At 36.6% G+C, this 17,143-nt stretch overlaps 5 protein-coding genes and 2 long non-coding RNA genes across 7 annotated transcripts; 2 read left to right on the top strand and 5 right to left on the bottom strand.

Moving 5' to 3' along the window:
* The first annotated feature begins 3,274 nt into the window (after nucleotides 1–3,274).
* LOC116116305 lies at nucleotides 3,275–6,155 on the top strand. The gene is made up of 5 exons (XM_031402400.1): nucleotides 3,275–3,557; nucleotides 4,233–4,522; nucleotides 4,621–4,710; nucleotides 5,205–5,575; nucleotides 5,696–6,155. The coding sequence occupies exons 1-5, from the start codon at nucleotides 3,377–3,379 to the stop codon at nucleotides 5,958–5,960; spliced, it is 1,197 nt and encodes a 398-aa protein (XP_031258260.1). The 5' UTR covers nucleotides 3,275–3,376; the 3' UTR covers nucleotides 5,961–6,155.
* Nucleotides 6,156–6,578: 423 nt separating this feature from the next.
* Nucleotides 6,579–7,271, bottom strand: LOC116116367 (pentatricopeptide repeat-containing protein At3g26782, mitochondrial-like). The gene has a single exon (XM_031402455.1). It carries the CDS (start codon nucleotides 7,244–7,246, stop codon nucleotides 6,599–6,601), a length of 648 nt encoding a protein of 215 aa, XP_031258315.1. The 5' UTR covers nucleotides 7,247–7,271; the 3' UTR covers nucleotides 6,579–6,598.
* On the bottom strand, nucleotides 6,617–8,748 carry LOC116116368 (pentatricopeptide repeat-containing protein At4g31070, mitochondrial-like). Its single transcript, XM_031402456.1, has one exon. The coding sequence runs from the start codon at nucleotides 8,723–8,725 to the stop codon at nucleotides 7,256–7,258; it is 1,470 nt and encodes a 489-aa protein (XP_031258316.1). The 5' UTR covers nucleotides 8,726–8,748; the 3' UTR covers nucleotides 6,617–7,255.
* A 1,177-nt stretch (nucleotides 8,749–9,925) lies between these two features.
* On the top strand, nucleotides 9,926–11,437 carry LOC116116301 (peptidyl-prolyl cis-trans isomerase CYP19-3-like). The gene is made up of 2 exons (XM_031402397.1): nucleotides 9,926–9,969; nucleotides 10,717–11,437. The coding sequence occupies exon 2, from the start codon at nucleotides 10,722–10,724 to the stop codon at nucleotides 11,244–11,246; it is 525 nt and encodes a 174-aa protein (XP_031258257.1). The 5' UTR covers nucleotides 9,926–9,969; nucleotides 10,717–10,721; the 3' UTR covers nucleotides 11,247–11,437.
* Nucleotides 11,438–12,775: 1,338 nt separating this feature from the next.
* LOC116116371 lies at nucleotides 12,776–13,319 on the bottom strand. Its single transcript, XR_004125796.1, has 3 exons — nucleotides 13,182–13,319; nucleotides 12,979–13,071; nucleotides 12,776–12,882 (listed from the first exon to the last, which is right to left on the bottom strand). It is a non-coding gene; the product is annotated as an uncharacterized LOC116116371 (long non-coding RNA).
* A 574-nt stretch (nucleotides 13,320–13,893) lies between these two features.
* LOC116116349 (patatin-like protein 3) lies at nucleotides 13,894–16,292 on the bottom strand. The gene is made up of 7 exons (XM_031402437.1): nucleotides 16,155–16,292; nucleotides 15,952–16,044; nucleotides 15,716–15,855; nucleotides 15,317–15,621; nucleotides 14,854–14,915; nucleotides 14,208–14,379; nucleotides 13,894–14,120 (listed from the first exon to the last, which is right to left on the bottom strand). The coding sequence occupies exons 3-7, from the start codon at nucleotides 15,827–15,829 to the stop codon at nucleotides 14,063–14,065; spliced, it is 711 nt and encodes a 236-aa protein (XP_031258297.1). The 5' UTR covers nucleotides 15,830–15,855; nucleotides 15,952–16,044; nucleotides 16,155–16,292; the 3' UTR covers nucleotides 13,894–14,062.
* LOC116116370 lies at nucleotides 14,668–15,615 on the bottom strand. Its single transcript, XR_004125795.1, has 3 exons — nucleotides 15,317–15,615; nucleotides 15,011–15,186; nucleotides 14,668–14,915 (listed from the first exon to the last, which is right to left on the bottom strand). It is a non-coding gene; the product is annotated as an uncharacterized LOC116116370 (long non-coding RNA).
* Nucleotides 16,293–17,143: the final 851 nt, after the last annotated feature.

The following is a 17,143-nucleotide window of genomic DNA, read 5'->3' as shown; positions in this document are numbered from 1 at the left end:
TCTTATCGTATTATCTGTGTCCTTGGTTAGAATAATACTAAGGCTATGGACGTTTCTAGAATGACTACCATATGTGATCATAGGGTTCTCACTATCAAGATTTGAAACACTTGATATCCTCATCATGATTCTACCATCCTAAGGACATATATCATTACATACACTATATAGAAGAATATGCCTTTTATTGATAAATAAACATTTATTACAGAGTCAATTTTACAATAATTGATTGGCTTTAGGGCACCTACTCTAACAATTTCCCCTTGCCGTTTTCCATTCACCAAAATTGACACCAAAGGTTTGATGGACATAATTCTTGTCGAGTTAACAATCAGCTTAACATAGTGTAAAGGTAGCTTACTCGTCCGAGATTTGCCAGAGGCAATAAATGCCCAACTAGGTTTCAATGGATTAAATGGAGTATCCTCAAGAATTTGCTGAATATGAAGAGGAGCCTACATTTTATTCAAATCAGAAAAGGAACCCCCATAATTAGAACTTAGGTTAAGAGATAAATTAGTAGGCTGGTTGTTAACAAGGTTATGGGTGCTCGGCTCAAGGACCCCCAAAGAAGAAGAAGAACCCAATTGGCTAACATGACTAATTGGGCTTTTGAATTGCCTAAATAAGATAGGCTTAGTGCCCAACAGCGAAGATCTAGGCCCAATTTCCATCACAAACGATAAGGGCCCACTGGATTGCACAGCTAGACCAGTTTCAACTTATTCTTCTAGGATTGAAAAACCAAGGTAATGCACAAGACCAATTGGCCCATCCGACAAAGACTAACTAATCAGGTCTTTTGTAGCAGTAGACTCAAGCTTAGAAGAGTTGAGCTCCTTCATAATCCAAAGTACTACCCGACTCCAAACTCGTAAAACAACCTAGATACAACCCAGAGACAGAAGGGTTCACAGGCTCATTGCTCGGTGCCAACAGAATGATACCCCCTTGACCAGAAACTAGAGGACAAAATTCTTCACTCACCATCAAAGAATGGCACATCGGCAGGCTTTGAAGAAGAACGTTCCTAGCCATAGCCAAATCGAGATCAACAACCAAATCAAGCCCTTTCTCAACATAACCTGACTCCAGAATAGAGAAATACCCTCCAACGCACTCACTTGAACCATCACCAACCTTAAAATTGGAACAACGACTCATATTAGATTCCGAATGCGAGTCCTGAACCAGAATTGAAATTCCTTTTTTTAATGCATGAGTCCTTGGTAGTTTCCTTGTTCAAGTCTTAGTCTTTAGCAATGTATCCCACGTTTGTATATTAGGCAAAGTGGGTGTAATTGAGTCAGTTGTAACAAGTGTCTATTAAAAAAAAAAAAAAAAAAAAAAAGGAATGAATGACTGCAAGGGCAAGAAGTTTTTCTCCAAAAAGTTGTGTACAACAGGGATTGGATCCCTTTAATAGTCCTACCACTACCATCTAGCTCACCATTGGCCGACCGAAGAAGAAACCCAAACGCATTCCACAACCATTGCGCTCCTTCCCTTGATCCCAAGGCCATCTCTCTCTCTCTCTCTCTCTCTCTTTATATATATATATATATATATATGGAGTATGACTTTCTAAATAAATAATGCAAGCTCTAAAAGATAGTAGTATTTAAACCCAAACCACCTTCATTTGCTTTAAAAAAACTACACCTATTTTCAAAGGCCGTCACTTCTATATCTGTAGGTGTGCATTTAGTAATCCAATTTCAAGCCCAAATCTTAAACCTCCCGCCNATGGGCAACAATATACTAATCATCAAATTTTGAGGGTTAGGTTTAGGCATGAATTTAGAGCCTTTTAATGTGAACACAAGCTAATGACATATATAGTAAAACCTCTCTATAGTCATAACGGTGGGACTAACTAATTTTATTACTATAAGGAGGTTATAATTTAATGGAGGTGTAATTACAAAAATTATAGTTTTGATTTCTTATTTTTTAATTCATGTTTTAGTAGTCCAGTATTAGGATTTCAATTCATATTTTAGTAGTATTAGGATTTCAATTCAGCACTTCAATTGCTTACTTTTGAAATTGATTGAAGACCGTGTCTTGGAACCAGCAAAGATAAGTGTCATTGATGGAACTATAAATGCAGTTGATGCATGGTTAATTGATGTGAAGCCACAGACAATTGCCAATGGTTTTAAGCATTGCAAAATTAGGACCCTCGATTTTGATGAATTGCAAGTTACAAATGAATTGGACGAGAAAAATAAAAGAGTCATTGCAAAAATGAGTGATCAGATTCGATAATTTCACTACACTAATCGAATGGATACTAATGTCTTTCTTGATCATCCAAATGAGCAACAAATCGTGTATGCTTTAACCAAAAAAGAAATCATTGCTACAATTAGACAAGGAGATAAAAGAAATAATTCTAAGGATGATAGTACGGAAATACAAAAAGTTTCATGCCATGAAGCTCTAAACATGCTTGAGAAGCTAAAAATATTTTGGCTTCAACAAGAAAGTGTCAATGCTAGTAAGTTATTACATACTAGCAAGGTAAAAGATGTGGTAACAACTCTAAAATTATAAATCATTGTCCCAAACAACTTTAGATAAATATTTTATTTCATCTTAAACCTATAATGTAACATAACATATATTTTTTGGTAATATATAAATAATTATTATTATGTGGAGGTAACTTTCCTTAAGACGGGAATTAGAAAAATTATAACTTATTACAATGTGGAGTTTATTCTTATTTATAACTATCTCAAATTGAGACTAGAGTTTTTTATGACTATGTAGAGTTTATTATTATATAAAGTATCACTATAGAGAGGTTATATATATATATATATATATATAGTATGACTTTCTAAATAAATAATACAAGCTCTAAAAGATGAGTAATGCTACAGCCACCAACGGTAGTACACCGAATTTGTGCACCAAATTACGTGGTAAAATCCTGATTGTTGATTAATATTAAGTTAAAATTAATCAACGGTCAAGATTTTATCACGTTATTCAGTATATAAATTCGGTGCACTACCATCGGTGGTTGTATTATTTCCCCTAAAAGATAGTACTATTTAAACTCAAACCTTCTTCATTTGCTTTGAAAAAACTACACCTATTTTCAAAGGCTGTCACTTCTATATCTGTAGGTGTGCATTTAGTAATCCAATTTCAAGCCCAAATCTTAAACCTCCCGCCCACCTCAAATAATTCATGGGCCCAAATTCTATTTAGTTTTAATTTAATTTTTGGGGTGGGTCATCGTGTTGATTTCCTCCTTCCCAGTCTCTTCTATTCTGTTCTTTCGGGCAGAAAGCTTGAGTTTGTTTTCATTTGCAGGGTGGAATCGAGTGAGAACTAGTTTTTTAGTGTGTGTTTGTGAATGGGTGACAATTTATTTGAAGGATTACCGCCACCTTCTTCTCAACAACAAAATCGAGATCATGAACCAGAGCAAGAACAACAATCTACAACAAACAAGAAGAAAAGAGAATCTTCTCCAGTTCCAGCTCCGGCCCCTATCCTCAAAAGCGCCCTCAAGAAACCCAAGTCTAACCCAGAAGGTGATTCATTGTGTCTTCCTTGCATTTTAATTATCTAGGCTCTCTGTGATTCTCTCTTTTTCTTTGTTTCTGAAACAGAAATTTGAGCTGGGACTAACTTTCCGGTAGCAAGGAAAGTGCTTTCTAGATAGCTTTAGCTTTTTTTCATCTGGGTGTTGTTTATTTTGTAGTGTCATGTTATTAGTTGCACAGGAAACTCTATAGTTTGGCTATTTTAGGTTAGTAATTGAAGGTTTGTTTTCATTAGGTCTCGAATAATGCTAAAAAATTCAAAATTTAGTGCGTTAATATTAGGTTATGGAGAATTTAAATTACCTTGATCTTTAGTTTGGTTCCTAGTTTGTAGGTTTTCATGATGCTACGTTGGCTAGGTTTTGTCATATTTTGTTGCTTTTAGAGGGCAGAATGACAATTTGCTATGTGGTGTTACTTGGAAAATTAAGGAATACGCAAGAAATAGAAGGTCCAGTGATGTACTTGAGCTATAATGGACCTGGATAACAGAGATCTTTGCAAAATGGGTCCTAATCACTAGACAACCTAGTTAAGTGTTCCACAAATATGGATTTCTATCTTCTTTTGTTTGCTTGTTGATATGTTACATACTTGTCTGTGTAATTTTGATACTTAGATCAAAGTGTTAAAAGAACCTAAATTTTACATGCTGTTTCTCAGCCACTGTGCCTCAAAAGTCCTTGAGGTTTAAAACAACAACAGATGCCTCGCAAAAGCAAGTTATTGATGCCATGCAGAAAATAGCATTGCATATCAAGAACCCCATGAAGTTTGGTAAGGCTTCGAAGCTTGCTATACAGATGATTCAGGCTGCAAGTGTGAAACCAGGGACCAGTGATCACTTTTTTGCCATACTGGAGGCTGCAATGTCGTTACCCACTTCATGCACGGATGCTTCAGTGCGAGCAGATTATCATGCATTGTTCTCTGCGGCACAAGATGCAGCTGAAGTAAGATATAAATTTCATTTAATATAGACATATTCCATTTAAGAATATAGGAATGTTATCTTTCTTGAGGGTTATTTTACCATGTTGGTTTCTTGTAGTGCCTCACTAAGAAGCAGAAGAACCAATTAACTACATGGACAATTAGGACAGTGGTAGCGAATGACTTGTTAACCGACGACAGCTTTGTGGTATGCACTTCAATTTTGGCTATTTGTCAGACTTTCTAGATCATGACTCATAAAAATTTCTACATATATTTTGGTGATGGGAAGTGTCCGGCTATGCAACATGTTATTGCAGTTTTGAGCATATTGATGCTGCAGCATATTATTAGATTTTAGATGTATACCTTAGTAGATGTAGTAGGATGCTCTTGGTAATTACTATTTTAGTCAAAGATGACCTAAGTGACATAAATGTGTGTCTGATAAAGTGATCTCTTCTGGATTCATGCATTAATTTTTCCCGTTCAACTATTGTTATTTCTTTCATTAATTAGGAAGTTTAGGAAAGGACAGTAAAAAAAACTCAATCAAACTAATCCTGATACCTGGACTGCCTGCAATTAGATATAACAAGCATGCCTGAAAAAGTTGTGTGGTACTGAAATACCGTTTCTTATTTTCATTACTGCTGAAATCTGTTTATGCTCATGCTTTGGCTTTTGTTTACCTTCATGTAGTTTTCAAAAACATCTACACAAATAAAAGAGATCATATCTAATCTTCCAGTGGCAACTGAGGATGACGATGTTGAGGAAGCTGCGGCCCTGAAAGATGATACAGAAATAACTAATGAAGACGATCAAAGTAAGCAGGATGTGCTTTCAGCTTCCCTGGCAGAAGGAAATAACAAAAATGAGTCTGATCCATTTGGGCTTGATGCTCTAATCCCTAACAAAACAAAGAAAGATGACAGAACAAAGGTTAAGAAAGAGACAGCAGATTCTATCAGGAAGGAGGAAGAGGAAGAGAATAAGAGGTTTCTCAAGGAGCAGAGAGAAGCCTTGGTTACTTGTTTAGAGATTGCTGCGCATCGTTACAAAACTCCATGGTAAGCTCATTGCTTTATGCTACTAAAAAAAGAAAAAAAAAAACTTTTTGCTGTGTTTACTCTTGTAGCGTCCTTAAGTACTATGATTTTCATCCTAAGAGGACAATTTTTTCTTTCTAGGTGCCAAACAGTGATAGACATCTTGGTGAAGCATGCCTCCGATAATGTAGCAAGATTTACAGCTCGACAAAGGGATGCCATTGAGAAACTTTGGGCTTCTATAAAGGAACAACAAACTCGCAGGAGGCAAGGGAAATCAGTAACTGGGAAACTGGATGTAAATGGTTTTGAATGGCTTCAACAAAAATATGCTAGTGAAAAGATTAGTATTCGGCATTCTGTTGGTGGTGGTGGGGATCGCCGTGCTCAACAGTGGCTTGGTTGATACTTAACTATCATGTGTTTGCATTTGTTCTATGTCATCGATGATGCGAATTCATTCAAAGAAAGGCAGTTGGAACTATTCATTGAGCTTCAGATTATTTAATTGTGTAATGCTTTCAGTTGTACAACTTTCGATGACTGATTCTCTTCACATGTAAACTTGCGTGCTAATGTTATATCTTCTCTGTTTGGCATCATGAAAATATAGTTGGTATAGGCTGACAGGTTTTTGTAGCAATCATTCACAATGTGTTCCAAGCCCTTAAAAACTTATAATTGTTAAGTTGAAGTTGTTCCGTGTTCTACTCGTTTCTCTACTTCGAACTCAAAGAAAACTCTCAATCAATGAACAGATGAAAGAATTGATTTTTAAGGATGCTAAATTTGATTTGGAACACATCAATAAAAGGTCCAAACCCTTCATAAATTTCTGTAATATCTTGATTTATGTGTACAAATTACTGTACACTTTGCTAAAAGATTGTCTGCCACCAGAAGTTGCCATATATGAGGAGGTTCTGGACAACCGAGATCAGAACGCCTGCAGCTGTACAAAAGCTGCGAGTCATTGGCGATTTCTCTCCATGATAGCTCTGTTTTCTTCCTCTTCAACATCTGCATTGCGAGACAACTGAAGTTTTAGGTGTAGTCAGCCTCCTTAAGTTTATTGCTCATCTCTGATAGCATATCTTTAATATTTCCAATTTGTGGGTGTGCTCTGTCTCCCATTATGAACTGATGAAGTGAACCATTTACTTCAATCAAACTGCAACCAGGTTCTTTCCTCACTCCTAAATCCTGCATATCTCTTCTCACCCCTGCAACATCATTCCATCTATTTGATGCTGCATATAAGTTTGAAGTCAAGATATTGTAACCACAGGTTCGTGGTTCCATTTCAAGAAGCTCCGTGGCTGCCATTTCCCCCATGTAGGGATTCTTATGTAGCTTACATGCAGCAAGCAAAGCGCCCCATACAATAGTGTTAGGCCTTATGGGCATGGCTTTAATCATCTCATGAGCTTCGTGAAGCAGTCCTGCTCTACCAAGAAGATCTACCATGCACCCATAATGCTCAATCTTTGGGACCAGACCGTATTCATGAACCATTTCCTTGAAAATCCTCTTCCCTTCTGCAACCAATCCAACATGACTACAAGCATTTAGGAGACCGATAAATGTGATGTCATTTGGGTTAATACCAAATCTCTCCATGTCTGCAAAGAGTTTCAAAGCTTCATCGCCAAAACCATGCATTCCATATCCCTTCATTAAGGCAGTCCACATGCAGATATCTCAACTTGTGGCTTCACTGAACAGCCTATGAGCACCATGTATGTCTCCACACTTAGCATACATGTCCATGACTGCAGTTTTCATTACCACATCAACTCCTACACCTCGCTTTTCTATGTAAGCATGAATCCACTTGCCCAAGTCAAGTGCTCCAGCTTCTGCACAGAGTGAAAGAAGACCAACCACTGTCATCTCATTTGGCCCTACTTGACTCTCCCTCATTTGAACAAAGAGTTCAAACGCCTCGTCAATGTAATGAGCTTGCGCATATGCTGAAATCATAGCGCTGTAAATCACAACATCTTTCCTCTTCTCGCTATCAAATAGAGCTTTAGCACTTCCAATCTCACCACATTTCCCATACATATCAATCAAAGCAGTAGACAAAGCCGAAGAAAAGCTACACCCATTTCTGAACATGTAAGCATGTAACCATTTCCCCATCTCTAGACCCCCAACAAACCCACATTCTATTATAAGACTAAGCATTGTAATCTCACTTGGAAATACATTTTCTTCTATCATTTGAACAAAAAGCCTAGTCCCGTCTTTAAACTTTCTGCAACGAATATACCCTGCAATCATAGCAGTCCAGGAAACTACACTCCTCTGATCCAACCCATCAAACAGCCTTTTTGCAGAAGCTAAATTTCCACACTTGGCATACATATCAATCAAAGAAGTGGCTAAAGCAACTCCCAATTTCTCATTCTTACCATTCCTCATAACACAAGCATGTATGGCTTTCCCCATTTCAATATTTGCAATGTCTGCAAAGAGATTGACCATGTTAATCATGGCAACTTCACTAGGCCTCATTTCCAAAAATTGCATCTTTCTTATAAGTTCCAACGCTTCATCAAATAATCTACCCTTATGACAGCTTCTAATCATCGTACTCCAAGAAAAAATATCTCTATCCGCCATTTTATCAAACACTAAGCGCGATGACTCTACACTCCCACACTCTCCATACATTTGAATCAAAGCGTTCGATACAAAAACATCCATATCCAACCCATTCTTTACTGCAAAACCATGTATCTCTGCCCCCAACTGGCTCATCAATACTTGACTACATGCTCTGAGTATAGTGGGTAGAGTAAAATTATCAACTTCAGTGCCATTTTTTCGCATATAAGCATATACATTAACAGCAGTTCCGGGTTGGTTGTTCTTAATATAAGAGCTTATAAGAAAATTGTATTGTGCCAAGGGGCTAAACTGGGAGTAGTTGAAGTGGGTTTCGAATGTTTTGATTAAAAGGGCATGGTTTTGTTTTGTTTGCTCAAGATTGGAATGGCTATGAAGAGTAGCAAATGACAATGTATTTGCCTGGTGGGGTTGTTCTTCTGGGAGTTTTTGGATGAAAATTGAAGAGGAGAGGAGTTTCTTGTTGGAGAGTTTTTGAAATGTTAAGTGTAGGAAGGAAGGAAGGTTGGTTGGGGTGAGTCGGTTTGTGAACATCATAAATCCATGCTGGTTTCTGCTAATAGCTAGCTAAATATAAGGATTATTTGATTAATCCATAAAAGCATGCACATAGTTAGATATGATGATTGTGAATGTTGAGTGGTTGGACCTGACAACAAAATATGAAATCAAGAAATTCAAATGGAAAGAAAACCAATGAGACTTCATCGTCATCATAAAAAGCATGAATGTTCTTATGATTTCAAGGGTTTGGGTCGTGAAACAATTGCCAAAGCAAATAATATGGTTAAAGCTGATAAATTGAAGAAGATCTTACTGGGTTTGGGTCGTGAAACAATTTCCTGCAGCAACTAAACACCCTCTTTATAGAGTCTTTTAAACCCCTTGAGGTTTTTCAAGAGCCAATAAACCCTCTCAGATACTGATAATTACACAACCCCTTGCAGTTTGGCTTCTTTCGAAAGTTATATTCCTAAAGTTTAACTATTAAAGGTTAATACTACACCCTCCAAAACTCGCAAAACTAGTTTCATCCCAAAAGCTCTAGAAACTAACATATAGATCCGGTGTCAATCAAATTTTCTTGTTAAATACGAGAGTTCACTCATTTGGATTAAACACAATTACTAATTTATCTTAATTATAGTTTGAACTTGACTATTTTAAGCTAAAGTTTATTAACAACTCAGTTTTAAATTAAAGAAAAGGTAAAATAACTAATAAAAATTTTAAATAATTCTTAAATAATTCAAACCCTTATCCTAAAATCACAAATATTTAAAAATAAACTAAAAGAACTAAAAATAAACACTTGAGATTTTGATATTTTGTTAAAATAATTTCAAGGGGTTTTGTTTTAACCCCTGAAGTTTAATCAAATATATGTCCCTCGAGATTTAAAAAATAAGGTAAATCCTTTTGCCATTAATTAGTGAGTTATTAGTATATCGTTAAATTTTTTAATATAATTAGTTAATATATATTTACGAAATTGCCCCTCTGCCGTTTATTTGAACACCAAATACCTAACGTCAGGGGTATTTCTGTTATTACAACAACCACAGGAGTATTTTTGTTGTTTAATAAAACCTAAGGTGAATTTTTTCCATTAACCTAATTTTAATTTACTGTTTTATCAAAGCCATTGATCGGGCCGAAGCGAAGCGAAGCCCAAAAGCCTGGCCCAAAGTTTGGATAAACCCTAAACCCTAATCTTCTGCCAATATATATGTGCATTGCAGCTTAAATTATAATCGTCTCTGGTCGAATTTTACTGCAAGGTGCTCCACTTCTCTATTATATGGTCATTCTAACCCTTGTTTTTGTTGCATTTGATTTATGAATCTCTGGTTATTTTCTCTTGCTTCGTGTATAAATAATGTGTTTATGGGCTATTTTGAAAAGCACATATCGAAGGCTTGCAGGCGATTTTTTCAAAGTCTGTGAGCTCAAAAGCTGTGCAAGATCATCAAATCATCCTCTTTAGTAATACCCTTTTGCTATATCTTTCAATGTTGCTTCAGGACATCTTGTTGGATGCTTAACATTTTCTTTTACTGCTTCCACTAGACACACTTTCTTTCAATAACTGCATTGCTTTTGTTCTCTCTTCTACTTTTTTTATTTGTTGTTTTTTTCTTTGGTGCACAAAATTGGAAGCTTAATTTGTTGAATACAGCTTATGAAGGGTTGGATCACTTGACTTACCCTAATATTTTCATATTGTCAGTTTAGCGACTCCCTGAACTTGCATATTAAAATTGATGAATTTTGGTATTTTTGAGAATTTTTGGTATTTGAGAATTTGTGTTTCATTTTCAGTCAAAATTTTAATGGACAAGATTCCAACTTTTTCTGATATTGATGAAGATTGAATTTGGTTTGATATTAACAGTATATTTTTTTGTAATTGGTTCATGAAGATTCTGAGTGTGGCTTGTAGCTTCTGTTCGTGAGACGAAAATGGTAATAATTCATGATTTAATCAGAAGCTGATTTATTAATTCTGTTTGGATTTTATTGGATAGGCAAAATGTCGAATCCGAAGGTTTTCTTTGACATTGTTATTGGAAAAATGAAGATGGGCCGAGTTGTGATGGAGCTATATAAAGATGTCACTCCAAAAACTGCTGAAAATTTCCGTGCCCTGTGCACCGGTGAGAAAGGGATTGGAGTGTCTGGGAAGCCACTGCACTACAAGGGCTCAACATTTCACCGCATAATCCCTAGCTTCATGTGTCAGGGGGGTGATTTCACGAGGGGTAATGGAACTGGAGGAGAATCGATCTATGGTGCGAAGTTTGCTGATGAGAACTTCAAGCTGAAGCATACTGGGCCTGGGATTCTTTCAATGGCTAATGCTGGTCCTAACACTAATGGTTCACAGTTCTTTATATGCACTGAGAAGACACCATGGCTTGATGGCAAACATGTTGTGTTCGGGAAAGTTGTGGATGGCTATAGTGTCGTTAAGGAGATGGAGAAGGTGGGCTCCGACAGTGGGACGACTTCCCAGCCAGTTGCTATTGAAGACTGTGGCGAATTATCAGAGAATTGATGATGAGAAAATGTGGTAGATATTGATTGGTAACCTATTTGATTTTTAAAGTTTCATATATCTACCCAAAATATATAGGGTTGGATGGCTATTGTGTAGTTATTCTGCACTTTCGATGCTGGAAATGAGCTTGTTACCTGCAATTTGAATCCACCTAATAATTAAATTGTATCATTGTTCATTACTGCCTATTCTTGTATACATGTATGATTGGATGAATGTTGTCTTGTTGCTTCAAACATCTCATATTTTCTCGTTTAGCCATTGGAATTATCGGGTTCTGTTGTCCAAGTAGTTTCCTTTTAATTGATGATTTCAGGGCAAAATAAATAATTAAATAAAGAATCGGATTATGTTTCAGCCCTCTTTATTGGTATGTTGTACTTAGCCGTTTATACGTTATATATTGGTTATGCTGCTGCATAAACTTGACGGCCTTTTAACTTCAATTTTAAAATAGAACGGAGCATTTTATTCAGAATGCCTACAATCACTCTAAAACATGGTCTAAACGTTTGGCATCTGTTCTGCTACATTTGAGCTTAGAGCTCTGCAACTTAACCCTTCCCAGCTTTAGCCATCAGCCATTGAAGTCTTCTCGATGCTAAACAATGACCAACCGGAAACTTTATCATCCTCGGAGTGCTGCTGACGAAACATCCTCTCTTCTGACAGTCTCCTGGCGAACCTGCACAACAAAAATGCAAAGGCAAGCATTGGGAACTTGTTATGGGAAAAAACCAATATGGATCACACATCAACTCAGTCAATCTTCATGCTTACTTGATCAATGCTTCTTCATGTGTGCCGCCGTTCTCTATTGGTTCACGTAAACCAGTTTCCAAGTTCACTTCTGAAACAGGTTTCTTCAACAAATCCTTCCCAATTTCCTCCAGATGCTCCAGATTTTCTTTCTTTGAGTTGTCTGTGGTGACTTCAGTATATTTCAGGCAATCAGTCTGGTTAGAATTTTTTTCCGAGTCAGCAGTCTCGTTCAGTACAATTTTTAAGACATTCCAATACTTCAATTTGACAAGTCCAGTCAAAGTAGTGTACATAAACATTATCATGTAAAATGGCAGGAATTGCAGAGATTCTATATCAATACCTGGATTCGAAGATAGTTATTAAGACCATGGAAGAAAGCAGACGTGTATACTTCAACCATATCGTCCATAGCAGTAAACAAAACATCAAAAAATGGAGCGGTATTATTAGGCCCCATGAACCAATTAAAGAGTCCCCATTTTCTTCCATCGGCAACCTCAAGCTCGACATCCCTCTTTGACGCTCCAGTTCCAAGAGAGAGAACCAGAAGCTTACTACTGTCCACCATGCTTAAACATGGAGAATTTCCATTGCCAGACATCTCCTTGGCTGCCTCACATATTGCCAGCAAAGTCTGATAAAATAGTTGGGGGAGTAATTGAGGTTAGCCATTAGTAGCGAATTTCAATATGAATGGAATGATTTTTTCTCAAGTATAACTAACTTACAGGATTTTTGGCTGCAATACCACCATCAATCAGGTTGAATCTCTTGGTGCCTTTTGATGAGTTCACTTCAAAATGATGGGGAGGTAAATAGAATGGCGCGGCAGATGTGCCCATGCAGATATCCGGCAATGGAGCATTGTCTGCTTCATGAGGAAATAACATTTATGAGCCACAGAAAAAAAATAAAAATAAGGAACTCTAAATAGTGTTGAAGGATGTAAGCTTGAGCAACCAACCTGGAGCTGAGATTCAAGAAAGGCTAAGACTTTCCCAGGAATGATGCCTTTCTCCTCCACCATTAATGCTAAGAATTGTGGTAAGTTTTCCATCTGACCGTTCATAATTAGTTTTGCTTTAAAGCTCAGTCATAATTCAAGTTTTAAGAATCAGAGTTCATAATTCTTAAGTGCATAACGTGAGTAGAAGCTGCAAGACTTACTGTTTGCCATTGATGACGGAAAAGCTCTCTCTCTGGTTTATAATATTAGAAAGAGACTGAAAAGGGAGAGTTATCTACTTCCTGTTAATGCTGAAGCTTTGGCTTGGACATAATGACTTGAAATCACAACTTAATATAGGACTCAAAAGAATCAATATAATGATCCTCAACTAACATCACCACATTAACTTGCCTCTCCCAACTACCTTCATCCTCATGAAAAACTTTAGGACATTAATGTTCAAGATGGATGAGGATCAGTTTTGCATCAGGTTAGGAAATGACTGTCCACGGGCACACACCATATATCTGTTGCCTGTTGGTTAATTACTGTTGAGGCTAAGTGGTCGGATAGTAATTCAAGTAACATAACTCTGAAATAAAATAATTGACTTTTATAAAAAGGTTAATAGCTCTTTTATGGAAAGTCAACAAATACCAGGCAAGCTTCAATTAAGGGATTCAACCAATGACTTGCTGCTCAACAACTTAGCTGAATTGTGAAGTTTCTTCTAAAATTTCTTATTTCATAAGATCAATTCTCGTAGAAAGTTTTTTTGCTGATGGTACGACAGAGAACGTGCTTCCAAAGCAACCTTAGTTGTAGATTGCATAAATTATTCATTGATTAAGATAATGAAGTAATATATAGCAAAACTGATATTTGAATCATTAGAATTGATTTTATTTAAGGAAGAAATTGACTAGATTATTTTGCATGTCGCTTTAGTTCTGTAACAAAACCTGAACCTTACTGTGACTTGGGTAGGTTGAAGTGTGCTCTTCATTCATAACTAAAGTGAAAAGAAAAAAAAATATAAAATAAAAGTAGAAAAAGCACCTCTTGCGTATCAGAAACATTCATGGAAGTAAAAGATGTGTCAAGCAGAGCTATTAGCCAGGAGAAATCTTCTTTCTTCTGACAGTCTTTCAGCAAACCTGCATAATACCAATGCAAAGGCAGCATTTAGAGTTCTTTTGTGATTAAACACGAAGTATACCAGCAGGCAAATCATATAATCTTACTTGACGAGTGCTTCTTCATATGTGCCGCTGTCTTCCAGTGGTTCATATAAACCAGATTCCAAGTTCACTGCAGAAACAGGTTTTTTCAACAGAGCGATTCCAATCTTCTCAAGATTCTCCAGATTTTCTTTCTTTGAGTTGTCCGTGGAGGCTTCAATATATTTCAAGCTATCTGTCTGGTGTAGGATTTTGATTCCTTGGAATTATCAGATTCTGTTGTCCAAGTACTTTCCTTTTAATTGATGATTTCAGGGCAAAATAAATAATTAAATAAAGAATCGGATTATGTTTCAGCCCTCTTTATTGGTATGTTGTACTTAGCCGTTTATACGTTATATATTGGTTATGCTGCTGCATAAACTTGACGGCCTTTAACTTCAATTCAATTTTAAAATAGAACGGAGCATTTTATTCAGAATGCCTACAATCACTCTAAAACATGGTCTAAACGTTTGGCATCTGTTCTGCTACATTTGAGCTTAGAGCTCTGCAACTTAACCCTTCCCAGCTTTAGCCATCAGCCATTGAAGCCTTCTTGATGTAAACAATGACCAACCGGTGCCTTATCATCTCTGTTGGCGTTTATGTCCTCAGATACTAGTGAAGAAGAGAAAAAATAAAATAAAATAAAATGTATAAATCATACAAAGATTAGTCTGGGAGTGCTGCTGACGAAACCTCCTCTCTTCTGACAGTCTCTTGGCGAACCTGCACAACAAAAATGCAAAGGCAAGCATTGAGAACTTGTTATGAGAAAAAACCAAATATGGATCACACATCAACTCGGTCAATCTTATGCTTACTTGATCAATGCTTCTTTGTATGTGCCGCCGTTCTCTATTGGTTCATGTAAACCAGTTTCCAAGTTCACTTGTGAAACAGGTTTCTTCAACAAATCCTTCGCAATCTCCTCCAGATGCTCCAGATTTTCTTTCTTTGAGTTTTCTGTGGAGACTTAAGTGTATTTCAGACAATCGGTCTGGTGAGAAAATTTTTCTGAGTCAGCAGAGTCTCGTTCAGTACAATTTTCAAGACATTCATATACTCCAATTTGTACATAAACATTATCATGTAAAATGGCAGGAATTGCTGAGATTCTATATCAATACCTGGATTCAAAGATAGTTGTCTTTAAGACCATGGAAGAAAGCAGACGTGCATACTTCAACGAGTTCAATATATCATCCATAGCAGTAAACAAAACATCAAAAAATGGAGCGGTATTAGTAGGCCCCATGAACCAATTAAAGAGTCCCAATTCTCTTCCATCGGCAACCTCAAGCTCGACATCCCTCTTTGACGCTCCAGTTCCAAGAGAGAGAACAAGAAGCTTACTACTGTCCACCATGCTTAAACTTGGAGAATTTCCATTGCCAGACATCTCCTTGGCTGCCTCACATATTGCCAGCAAAGTCTGATAAAATAGTTGGGGGAGTAATTGAGGTTAGCCATTAGTAGCGAATTTCAATATGAATGGAATGATTTTTTCTCAAGTATAACTAACTTACAGGATTTTTGGCTGCAATACCACCATCAATCAGGTTGAATCTCTTGGTGCCTTTTGATGAGTTCACTTCAAAATGATGGGGAGGTAAATAGAATGGCGCGGCAGATGTGCCCATGCAGATATCCGGCAATGGAGCATTGTCTGCTTCATGAGGAAATAACATTTATGAGCCACAGAAAAAAAATAAAAATAAGGAACTCTAAATAGTGTTGAAGGATGTAAGCTTGAGCAACCAACCTGGAGCTGAGATTCAAGAAAGGCTAAGACTTTCCCAGGAATGATGCCTTTCTCCTCCACCATTAATGCTAAGAATTGTGGTAAGTTTTCCATCTGACCGTTCATAATTAGTTTTGCTTTAAAGCTCAGTCATAATTCAAGTTTTAAGAATCAGAGTTCATAATTCTTAAGTGCATAACGTGAGTAGAAGCTGCAAGACTTACTGTTTGCCATTGATGACGGAAAAGCTCTCTCTCTGGTTTATAATATTAGAAAGAGACTGAAAAGGGAGAGTTATCTACTTCCTGTTAATGCTGAAGCTTTGGCTTGGACATAATGACTTGAAATCACAACTTAATATAGGACTCAAAAGAATCAATATAATGATCCTCAACTAACATCACCACATTAACTTGCCTCTCCCAACTACCTTCATCCTCATGAAAAACTTTAGGACATTAATGTTCAAGATGGATGAGGATCAGTTTTGCATCAGGTTAGGAAATGACTGTCCACGGGCACACACCATATATCTGTTGCCTGTTGGTTAATTACTGTTGAGGCTAAGTGGTCGGATAGTAATTCAAGTAACATAACTCTGAAATAAAATAATTGACTTTTATAAAAAGGTTAATAGCTCTTTTATGGAAAGTCAACAAATACCAGGCAAGCTTCAATTAAGGGATTCAACCAATGACTTGCTGCTCAACAACTTAGCTGAATTGTGAAGTTTCTTCTAAAATTTCTTATTTCATAAGATCAATTCTCGTAGAAAGTTTTTTTGCTGATGGTACGACAGAGAACGTGCTTCCAAAGCAACCTTAGTTGTAGATTGCATAAATTATTCATTGATTAAGATAATGAAGTAATATATAGCAAAACTGATATTTGAATCATTAGAATTGATTTTATTTAAGAAAGAAATTGACTAGATTATTTTGCATGTCGCTTTAGTTCTGTAACAAAACCTGAACCTTACTGTGACTTGGGCAGGTTGAAGTGTCCTCTTCATTCATAACTAAAGTGAAAAGAAAAAAAATATAAAATAAAAGTAGAAAAAGCATCTCTTGCGTATCAGAAACATTCATGGAAGTAAAAGAAGTGTCAAGCAGAGCTATTAGCCAGGCGAAATCTTCTTTCTTCTGACAATCTTTCAGCAAACCTGCATAATACCAATGCAAAGGCAGCATTTAGAGTTCTTTTGTGATTAAAT

The sequence above is a fragment of the Pistacia vera genome, unplaced genomic scaffold (assembly GCF_008641045.1).
Source record: "Pistacia vera cultivar Batoury unplaced genomic scaffold, PisVer_v2 Contig77, whole genome shotgun sequence".
Lineage (NCBI taxonomy): Eukaryota > Viridiplantae > Streptophyta > Magnoliopsida > Sapindales > Anacardiaceae > Pistacia > Pistacia vera.
The sequence above is the reverse complement of the archived record's forward strand: the minus strand, read 5'-3'. Positions and strand labels throughout refer to the sequence as shown.

Bases quoted from the DNA above. Each gene is read 5' to 3' on its own strand.
- LOC116116301 (XM_031402397.1), top strand. From the start codon at position 10,722: ATGTCGAATCCGAAGGTTTTCTTTGACATTGTTATTGGAAAAATGAAG.
- LOC116116305 (XM_031402400.1), top strand. From the start codon at position 3,377: ATGGGTGACAATTTATTTGAAGGATTACCGCCACCTTCTTCTCAACAA. The intron at 4,523-4,620 runs GTAAGATATAAA...GGTTTCTTGTAG, and splicing joins CGGCACAAGATGCAGCTGAA to TGCCTCACTAAGAAGCAGAA. The intron at 5,576-5,695 runs GTAAGCTCATTG...TTTTCTTTCTAG, and splicing joins CATCGTTACAAAACTCCATG to GTGCCAAACAGTGATAGACA.
- LOC116116349 (XM_031402437.1), bottom strand. From the start codon at position 15,829: ATGGGCACATCTGCCGCGCCATTCTATTTACCTCCCCATCATTTTGAA. The intron at 15,622-15,715 runs GTAAGTTAGTTA...CTATTTTATCAG, and splicing joins GTATTGCAGCCAAAAATCCT to ACTTTGCTGGCAATATGTGA. The intron at 14,380-14,853 runs GTATGATTTATA...TACACCAGACAG, and splicing joins GCACTCCCAGACTAATCTTT to ATAGCTTGAAATATATTGAA.
- LOC116116368 (XM_031402456.1), bottom strand. From the start codon at position 8,725: ATGATGTTCACAAACCGACTCACCCCAACCAACCTTCCTTCCTTCCTA.
- LOC116116367 (XM_031402455.1), bottom strand. From the start codon at position 7,246: ATGTGGACTGCCTTAATGAAGGGATATGGAATGCATGGTTTTGGCGAT.